The 10,330-nt window shown below is 34.7% G+C and overlaps 1 protein-coding gene across 7 annotated transcripts; it reads left to right on the plus strand.

The window, feature by feature from the left end:
- The first annotated feature begins 5,442 nt into the window (after positions 1 to 5,442).
- On the plus strand, positions 5,443 to 9,858 carry LOC129315692 (putative disease resistance RPP13-like protein 1). Of its 7 annotated transcripts, none has more exons than XM_054959616.1 (4): positions 5,443 to 5,986; positions 6,169 to 6,588; positions 7,027 to 7,344; positions 8,110 to 9,858. In XM_054959616.1, exons 1-4 carry the CDS (start codon positions 5,668 to 5,670, stop codon positions 9,264 to 9,266), a joined length of 2,214 nt encoding a protein of 737 aa, XP_054815591.1. In that variant the 5' UTR covers positions 5,443 to 5,667; the 3' UTR covers positions 9,267 to 9,858. The 7 variants fall into 7 exon arrangements, with proteins under 7 accessions (XP_054815591.1, XP_054815592.1, XP_054815593.1 ...); XM_054959617.1 differs by having other exon boundaries at positions 7,030 to 7,344; XM_054959618.1 differs by having other exon boundaries at positions 6,169 to 6,492.
- The last annotated feature ends 472 nt before the right edge of the window (positions 9,859 to 10,330 follow it).

The raw sequence follows: 10,330 nt of genomic DNA on the forward strand, positions 1-10,330 counted from the left end.
AAGAATCAATAATTTAAGCCCTAAGGACAATTTCAACTTCGAGTCATTGCTCTTCCTCTTCAACTGAGATATTTGAAGCCAATGATTCTTCTGAAAATAAAACAATAAACACAATATAAACAAAAATTATTAAATATAGATAAACAAAAAGTTAAATCATATTAAAAGAAATAATCAATTATAAAAAATGATATTACCTTCCACAGCTTGCTCTGTATAGTTAAAAAAGTCTTTGATAAGGATTTTCGGTCCACCCTATCGTTCTTCAAGGACCCTTTCATTCATTATGTTAATCAACGTCAACACCCTTTAATTTTGCAGTTGATGGAGATAGCCAGTTTTAGGCACAAATTAGTGCCTTAACCATCTTTGGAGATAGGGAGCTCCTAAAATCATCAATTACACGACCTCCTGTGCTAAATGCAGATTCTGAAGACACAGTGGAAGCAGGCATGGCCAATACATCACGTGCAATCAAGGAATAGACTTTATATTTAGCTGAATTCAATTTCCACCATATTAAAATGTTAAAATTTGGATCAAGTGCTTCAACTAACTCATCATGCAAATACTTGTCCACCTCTGCATACTTATATTCTTGAATCTCAGTCTCTTTTTGGTGAGAAACCTTTGAAATGAAGCCCTAGACCTAGAACTTAAGAAAGTTAAAGGCCTATGATCTGATCCAAGTGATTGAGTCAAACTACTTTCACTTGCTCCTTGTGTCTGACTTTGACTCTGACTTTAAGTCTGAGATGTGTCAACCTCACTTGAATAATGATCATACAAATGATACAAGACATCTGAGACCTTTTTTGTCATAGCTTCACATTGTGTAGCCTCAGGAAACATATCCTCAAAAGCAAACTGCAAATATTTCATTTTATACCTTGGGTCAAGTACAACTGCTACCACAAGCAAAAGATTAAGTTTCTCTAAGTTCCCCCAATACTTATTATACTTGGTCAACATGCTCTTAGCCATATCACAAAGAAAGGAATCATGATTGTTTGCACTTTCATATAAAATTGCAAAGACATCAACTATTTGTTGAAAGCAAACATTTGAGGTCACATAAAGTGATACTGAAAATTGCAAAGTAATATCATAGAACACTTTTAAAAAGATCACAAAATCTTTTGCATCCTTCCAATCATTTTTATTAGGGGGACCAATCAAATTTTTATCCAAGAAGAAATTTCTATAATCATTATCTTGCTGCTCCATCCTCTCAAAAACACTATAAAATTTAATTGCACTCTCTAACATGATGTAAGTTGAATTCTATCTAGTTGGACAATCCATGCTTAGTAGCCTCTTTGAATCAATTTTCATTTTTTTCACAAGCTCCTTGAATTTATGAAACCTTGATGGAGAAGATTCACATATTTAATGGCATTCCGAATGCCTTCAATACACTTGTGCTTGTGCATATCCTTCATACCATCAAAAACAATCAAATTTAAGATATGCATACGACAACGCAAGTGCAAGAACTCCCCATCACAAACTAAACCATTCCAATGCCTCAAGACCCCTTTTAAAGATGCCAAAGCAGTGTTATTAGAAGAAGCATTATCAATTGTGATTGTAAACACCTTATCAATGCTCCAAAACAGCAAGTATTTCTCAATTTCTTGAGCAATTGTTTCTCCTTTATGATTTTCAACAACACAAAAATTCAAGATTCGCTTTTGATATGTCCAATGCTTATCAATCCAGTGAGCAGTTAAGCACATATAACTGGCATTTTGATTGAAAGTTCAAGTATCAGTAGTGAGAGAAACACAGATTTGAGATTTTTTTTAAAATACCTTTTCAACTTTCTAGCTTCTTCAAGGTATAACTTGTAGCAATCTCTAATAACTTCTGCTCTTAAAGGGACTTGAAAGCGAGGTTCTAACCTTCTCATCATCTCTTTAAAACCATCACCTTCCATAACATTAAAAGGCATTTCATCCAATATCACAAATATAGCAATGGCTTGTCTGCAATCGAGTTGATTAAATAGATGATGACTCAAAGTTTTAGATGACCCTAATTGAGAGCCCGATAGCAAAGACTGTGCCAACTTGTTTGCTTTGTTCAGATTTTTGGGACATTTTTTTACATGTTTTCTCATTCCATTTGTCCCATGTCTTGTAGAATCACAACCAATTGTTGTTGGGCAATACTTGCACTTAGCACGGGGTTCTCCATTAGTTTTGTCCAATGGCAACCTTTCAAAATGCGCTCAAACAGCTGATTTGTGTCTCTTTCTTCCACTTTCTCCTTCATTCTTTGACTCATTTCCTCTTCAATATTAGGTGATGAAGCATTTTCAGGATCTCCTTCTATTATTTCTACATTTTCTTGAAGGGTGGGTGTAGTGGCCATTTTTCTTCGTAATGTAGATTTGGCCAACAGTAGCAACAACAAGTATCCTTAACTGATTAAAACCTCATATTAAATATTCAAATAGGCATGCATAAAAATCAAGGGCATTAAATTTCCACACATTCAAATAATCTAAATCATGCAACCAAATAATTAAATAATTTATATGGTCAATATTTGCTTTACTTAATCCAGAGAATGCAAATAAAATTATGCATGTAATAGGTTCAATTGGAAGCATCACAACTTCTTTTTCTTGTTAAATAGAATTCTAACATGCAAATTAATATAATCAAGTTAATTAAAACATGGATATATATACTGCATTTGTAATGAAGTATCTACTTTTATCAATCTACAAATATAGATAGTATATACATGGGCATATATATTTCAAATATGAATAGTATTTTCCTTTAGCAATGGAACTGTGAAATCTATTGATAGTATATTCATGATTTTATTCATTATTTTTTTCATTAAACAAAGTCCCATTTTTGATTCTCAACTAGCATTCTTAACATGGCTGTGTTTAATTACCTGTATATAGGCCACTGAGGCAACTCATAAAATAGAAAAATCTATTGATCTTTTCTTTTAGAAATTAATTTATTATGATCTTAATTATTGAGAATGTGTGATATATTATTTGTTATTTTTATCGGTAATATCTTATCAGTTATCACTCATTCATTGAAAAATGGCTCTGTGTATGTTTTGAAATTCAAAAAAGTAATAATAAAATGAACTTTTTTTACCCAACGCTATTGAAATGAGCGTGAAACCTAGCTAGTCTTAATGAAAATTATATAATTCATTAATTATATCATAACTTAAGAAGCCTCTATAATAATTTTAGTCTAGGTCTCCAAACTTCTTCGGCCTTGATTCTTTATCACAATATGGTATATTATTTTTTAATTATACACACACATTGAGATATGCTCAATCAGGGAAGCCACAATATTTCATTTTCAAGTTTTCAAATTTTATATATTATTCCCAGGTTGAAAATACAGATCGTTATCCTGTTATTCCATTCTATCAATCAAGGCCCCTTTTGTCCTGTTTTTATTTGTGTCTTCCATTTGACATGACAGTCCATAAACTGCTCTACTCCACGCACACAAGGAATCATCATTATTATCATCGTCATCTTTTTTTTATTGTTCGTAATATGAATAGTAATTTATTTCTCAGCATTCAACAAGACAACAAATGAGAAATGAAACACACAGATTTGAGGACTCCTTGCAGATCTGAGTAAAAGAGAACGATGGATTTGAGGTAGCACCAGATCTGGGTAGAAGAGAATAACCTTGCAGCTGCGTCCGTCAAATAACCTTGCAGATCTAAAAGCGTTCACGATGAAGGGAATAATAATAGTTCAAAAAGGAGATTCAGGGAGGAACGTGTGGATTGTGGTGCGGAGGTAGCCTCTAATCGAAAGGATCGAAACTGAAGGTTTGCTGAGCTGTACGACTGATTTGCGGTTGAGGGTTGGAGGCTTGGAGTTGGAGCTTTGAAAGGGAGAGCTGGAAACTGAAGTTTGGATTTAGAAAGTGGAAACTGGAAAGGGAAAAATAAAAAATGAACTCCCTGCTGTCGCATGCATGTCTTAGCTGTCCTTGGGATTAAAGCTGAAAATTGAAAAATACCATTAAAAATTAGTTTAATTAAAATAAATAAATAATAGTTAAAATTAAAATATATATATATATATATATATATGCTGAATATAAACAGGATAGGATGGGACGTCCTCGATGGCTGGCCCGAGTCCTGTCCCGTCTCGTCCCTATTTGGCCCTGTCCCATAAAAGTCCCGTCCTGAATTTTTTCGAGTCGGGATAGACCCGTCCCAATATAATTGGGACGAGCATGGGCCAGTACGAGTTAGTCGGGCCGGATACATCTTGAACACCCCTACTCATTGCAATAGAAGCTAGGCAATAATGGTGGTGGTTTTGCGCTCTTGGTAGCAATAAGGTAAAAGGTATGAGACTCGTTTGGTAGTTCTATATGAACCTCCATGCCTTATTTATCAATTTTGTACGCTGATGACTAACGAGCACAATGATAGAATTGTGAGACCCATTGATGTCTTATTTATCATGTTAAAAATTATCATTAACTTGATAAAAAATAATAAAAAGTAGTAGGATCAACTGATAACCGACAAAGGTTAAATGTTTTTAACGTTAAGATAATGATGGAGGAAATTTTTAAAATTGAGAGACAAAATTAGCTCATAATATGAACAAAAATGAACTTTAACTCAAACTCAATAAGATTTTTTTTAAGCCTTTTTCCAATAAACCCTTAAAAGAAGGTAAAAGATATTAAAAAATGATAATAAAATTTTTTCAAATTACATACACGACAATTTGATCTATCGAAATGCCACAATATCAATGAAGTCTTAAGGAACGTCTTTGTTAATAATTTTTTTAAGGAAAAGATCATTTTATCCTAACTAAAACTAACAAATCTCAATCATAACTTTTATTAAGAAATCACACTTTTTGTTTTGTAATTAGTAAGAATTGAGTAAGAAATCACTACTTGTTAAATGTAATTTATGTTATTAAAAAATTAATAATAATTATAACTTTTATTTAAGAAATAATAATTTTTATTCTTTAAATCACAAGAGTTGAATGAGAAATTATAATTAGTCAAGCATAATTTCTATTATTGAAAAGTAGATTCTTAAAATAACAAACTTTATTTATAATTTTTATTTAAAGAATCATAACTTTTATTTAAAGCATGAATTGAATAAAAAATTATAATTTATCAATAAAAAAATATTTTTATTAAAAAACTTATAAAAAAATTCTTAAAAATTTTATTAAAATTATGATATTTTGAAGATTGAATTGTTATTTATATAATTAAAAAAAATTACAATCATTTTTTCAAAAATGTTTCACACCCTGCACTTTTTTAAAGAAAAGCCCCCACGCACACTACACCGAATCGAACCTGCCGCCTCTCTCGTTAAAAGGGGGCTTGGGTATCACCGGGCCATTTGATCTTCCGCATAAGACTTTTTCGTTGATTTCCTTTTTTTGGGCGAGTTGTCTGTACTTCGCTCACTCCCAATCTCATCCCCTCTCCTTCTCTCTCACACCAGCGCTTGAACCCTAACCACTCACCGCCATCAACATCGCCTTAGGTGCTACTCGTTGCCATACCACCCATATTGCCTTCTTCCATCTGTTTCGAATTTCTTCCTGCGCTGCTGCTGGATACCTTCTGTCTTACCTTATATCGAAATCTGAAAACCATGGCTGAGTTGGTGGCTGGAGCGTTGCTTACGTCTTCCATTCAGTTGGCTCTTGAAAGATTGGCTTCTTGTGACATTCTTGACTTCTTCCGTGTCCGAAAGATCCAGGATGGCTTCTTGCTGAAAAGACTTGACATTACCCTTAATTGCATCGACAAAGTTATTGAAGATGCTGAGGAAAGGCAATACAGAGATCCCCCTGTGAAGCGTTGGCTTGATGAGCTTAAGGATGCTGTGTTTCGGGCTGAGGACCTGATGGATGAGATTGCTACTGAGGCCTCTCGACAGAAGCTGCAACTGCAATTTCATCCCGCAACTGGTAAACTACATAACTGCTTTACTTCTATTTCAATCCACGTGGAAAAAAAATTGAATTAAGGATCAAAGAATTGGTTGCTCACCTTGAGTTCCTTGCAAACATAAGGGACCGGCTGGGTTTGAGAGAAGTCTCTGGAGTTCCTAGGAAATATTTTAAAAAATTGCCAACAACATTTTTGATAGACGAAGCTGATATCTATGGTCGTGATGCTGATAAAGAGAGAATAATAGAGATATTACTATCACCGAACATGGGTGGGAACCAAGGACCCGTAGACGTGATTGCCATTGTCGGCATGGGTGGGGTGGGGAAGACAACCCTCGCACATCTTGTATACGAAGACCAAAGGATGAAAAATAAATTTCAGCACAGGGCTTGGGCGTGTGCTTCAGAAGAATTTGATGTTGTTCAAGCTACAAAGGCAATCCACCAAGAACTCAATTGTTCCACTGCAAAATCAGATGACTTGACCTCGTATCAATGTCAACTAAATGAGAAATTGATGGGTAAGAGTTTTTTTCTTGTTCTTGACGATGTATGGAATGAGAATCGTCAAATTTGGGAGGCCTTCCGAACTCCTTTCAAAGATGCAGCTCAAGGAAGTAAGATTCTTATAACAACCCGTTATATAAAGGTAGCAGAAGTCATGCACTCTTCCCTTACATATCCTTTGAAACCATTACAAGTTGAAGATTGTTGGAAATTATTTGTAAAACATGCATTTAATGGCCAACATCATGGTGAAGATAAAAATTTTGAATCGATTGGTAGACAAATTGTTGAGAGGTGTCAAGGATTACCTTTAGCAATAAAAACATTGGGAAGTTTGTTGTATACTGAACATTCTTGTCAATATTGGGATAAGATTTTGCATAGTGATATCTGGAATTTATCAGAGGATGATAGCAATATAATACCATCTTTAAGATTGAGCTACCATTATTTACCTTCAAATCTTAAGTGTTGTTTTGCTTATTGCTCCATCTTCCCTAAAGGTTATGTCATAGACAAGGATGTTCTAATCCAATTATGGATGGCAGAAGGTTTATTGCATTCCAATCAAACAAGAGGGAGCATTGAAGAAGTGGGCAAGGAAATTTTCAACTCTTTGAAGTCAAGGTCATTTTTTGAAGCATCAAAAGAAGGCAATAAATACATCATGCATGACCTTTTAAATGACTTGGCAAAATCTGTGATGGGTAAGTTTTGTCTACGGCTAGAGGGTGATTGGGCCCAAGAAATTTCTAGGGAGACTCGTTACATTTCATTCCCAACCTATGATATCAACAACTTAAAGGATATTTCCCTGTGCCACCAATTACGTTGCTTCCTCAAATTCCAAAATGGTTTTGTAAAAGGTATGTTGTCCAATCCCTCTCTTTGATATCTCTCAAACGTTTTATCTTTGACTTCATTTTGCTATATGGAACCATGGTTTATATCTCCTTGTAGTCTATTCGTTGATGTTTTCATAGAAATTGTTCAATTTATATGTGATTTCATTGGCGTTACATTTCTTTTGTCGTTTGTTTTTCTTAGCTATTCCTGCTATTTGATATTGGCATATAAGCAGAAGAGGAAAATTGGATATTCGTTCGACAGAAAGGGGAAAAAGGATAGGTACAACGGATATATTCTTTCCCCTAGACAAGTCACTAACATTTTCTCTCACTTCTAGGTAACTCTAAGGGTAATAACAATAAAACCCTTATAACACCCCCCCCCCAAAGAAGAGGTGTAGTAGTGACAAAGTGAGGAAGTTGCTGCTGTATAACAGAGAGGTCTTTCCAAGTAGCATCATCTAGTTGAGTAAATTTCCAGGAAACCAGTATTATAATGATTCTGTCTCCCTTTATTGTTGGGTAGCTTATAATATGTCTGTCTAAGCTCAAATATCTGAACTGATGTCATTTTTTTTTAATTATTTGTACGATACTTTAGCAACCTTTTGTTTCAGTTCACTGCTTTTTCCGTACTTGTCATGTTTTCTTTTTGATGGCTTGTGATCTAATTGATGAATTTTCCATCTGTTGTAATCGATGGACATGTTCTTAAGGGAACTAAATATCTGATTGTATTATTTACCTAAAAAGTTTATCTGATTGTATTGATAAATGATACAGGACCAACAAGGCACTATAAGCAAGAGAAAGATAAATTGTTCAGTGTGTTTCTTCATCTAAAATACATGCGGGCATTATCTTTGAATGGAAGTTGCAATGTTGAAGGGTTGATAAATAATATTAACAATTTGAAGCACTTGCGTTATTTAGATCTTTCTGAGAGTAGAATTATGAAGTTGCCAGATTCAATTTGCTCAATGATTAATTTGCAGACTCTGAAATTAAAAAATTGCTCCCTCTTGAGAAAGTTGCCATCAAAGTTGTACAAACTCATTAACTTGCATCATCTTGATTTGGAAAATTGTGTCATAGAGAAGACCCCCAAATTCATGGGACAACTCAAGCATCTCCGGACAATGACTCACTTTGCTGTGAGGAAACATGAAGGATATGATCTAAAAGAATTAGGAAGCCTAAATCATTTAAGGGGTACATTAACTATTTTGAATCTAGAGAACGCAAGCGATCCTATGAATGTTCAAGAGGCCAATTTGAAAGAGAAGCATTTGGATAAACTAGATTTGAAATGGAGATGGATTCCAGATCGCAAAGTGCCACAAGAACAGGAAGAGTGCATATTGAAGGCTCTTAAACCAAGTTATAATTTAAAACTGCTATTTATTGAATGCTATGGGGGCGTTAGATTTCCGGATTGGTTGGGTGATCCTCATCTCAACTTAGTATCTTTATGTTTGTTGAGTTGTACATTTTGTGTCAACTTGCCACCACTTGGGCAACTACCTTTCCTTGAGAAACTTAGCATTGGGGGATTTGATAGAATAACGGTGATTGGTCCAGAGTTTTATGGCAGTGGCTCCTCTACTACTCCCTTTCAATCCCTTTCACAGTTAAGTATTTGCGAAATGAAACAATGGGAAGAATGGAATATCAGCTATGAAGGTGCTAGTTTTCCCCGTCTTCAAGAGCTTTTTATATGTGATTGTCCGAAGTTGAAGATGCCCTTACCTCAGCACCTTCATTTAAAAAGGTTAGAAATTCATGAGTGTCCCAATCTAAAGACTCCATTCCCCAAGGCCTCTACTATGGAAGAGCTATGTCTACAAGATTGTGGGAAGTTGTCAGTAAGACAAACCAGCATGGTGCTTGACGGAAGTGCTTCTACCTCTTCGTGTTCAGGCATAGAATCACTTGCCTGAGGATGGCTTTCCTATTGCCTTTATGAATTAAGAATAGATAAAAAATGATCTATTGCCTTGTTACGTAGCGGCATGCCGCTAGCCCTTCTTGGTGTTCGATCGCGGGTTTGATTTTTCATGCAGCCTCTTGTGATCCAAAATTAAAATGTCCATTGCTCATAGAGGACAAGATTTCCTAAAAGTTTTCACATCCCTCGTGTATGCGTCTGCTGAAAACTGATTGAAGATCACACTGGCTTCATGTGGACTTTCTCTTGATAACACTTGAAATTTGTTTGTTATATTAGGTAACTTTGTGTGATAAATGGCCTCTTTTTATTTATTTATGAAAATGACCTTTTGAGTAATTTGTTTTATACAATTAAGTACAAGTGTTTCTTAATCAAGATTTTAATTAGATCAAAGGTGATTTTTAACCTAGCCTCCTGAGGCTAAGGCTAGTCTAGGTAGTAAGGGGTGGAAGGAGGTGTGGATAAAGCTTCAGGCTTCAAAATCACACGATCTAACCTAGAAAAGAAGTCTATCTTTAAGCGCACAATGTTTCTGTTGGTAATTAAGATTTTGTAATAATAAGAACCCCTGTTTGGCTCAATATCATGTGATATGTTTATTGCTAGTGGTGAGTGGTGACCCAAATTTGAATCCTTCGATGTTGTTTTGGGCACGCAATGAAATGAATTTGCTATACTTAATATATTCTATTCTAACACATCACTTGATGAAGTATATTATCTCTACTTGTCGATGAGAGCACGTTTGCATTTTTTTTTTTTAAACTTTTCACTGCCAGGGTGCAGAAGGCTTCAATGCTGATTTCAAATGAAGAGAACTTCTCAAAGGAATGAATGAATTAGAAGTGTAGATTACAATATATGAAGAAGAAATCAGGCGAGGAGGCATTATCCTTTATCACAATTGGATTACTCTTGGCCAACAATACTTAACACATTTTTAACTGGAATTTTCTTTGGCATGTATAATAATAACTTATAATGTGGGGCTAACATGATTTTCTTTTCTTTTCTCTTTTATTTTTGGAAATTAAAGGCGCAGCAGCCACTCAG

The sequence above is a fragment of the Prosopis cineraria genome, unplaced genomic scaffold (genome assembly GCF_029017545.1).
Source record: "Prosopis cineraria cultivar Desert tree isolate PC_DT_omini unplaced genomic scaffold, ASM2901754v1 PC7, whole genome shotgun sequence".
NCBI classification, from domain to species: Eukaryota; Viridiplantae; Streptophyta; class Magnoliopsida; order Fabales; family Fabaceae; genus Prosopis; species Prosopis cineraria.

What these genes read in the sequence shown, in the direction of transcription:
- LOC129315692 (XM_054959614.1), top strand. Translation starts at nt 5,668, where the DNA reads ATGGCTGAGTTGGTGGCTGGAGCGTTGCTTACGTCTTCCATTCAGTTG. An exon ending in GCAATTTCATCCCGCAACTG is followed by an intron (nt 5,987 to 6,168) that starts GTAAACTACATA and finishes CATTTTTGATAG; the next exon opens with ACGAAGCTGATATCTATGGT. An exon ending in CCAAAATGGTTTTGTAAAAG is followed by an intron (nt 7,345 to 8,109) that starts GTATGTTGTCCA and finishes TAAATGATACAG; the next exon opens with GACCAACAAGGCACTATAAG.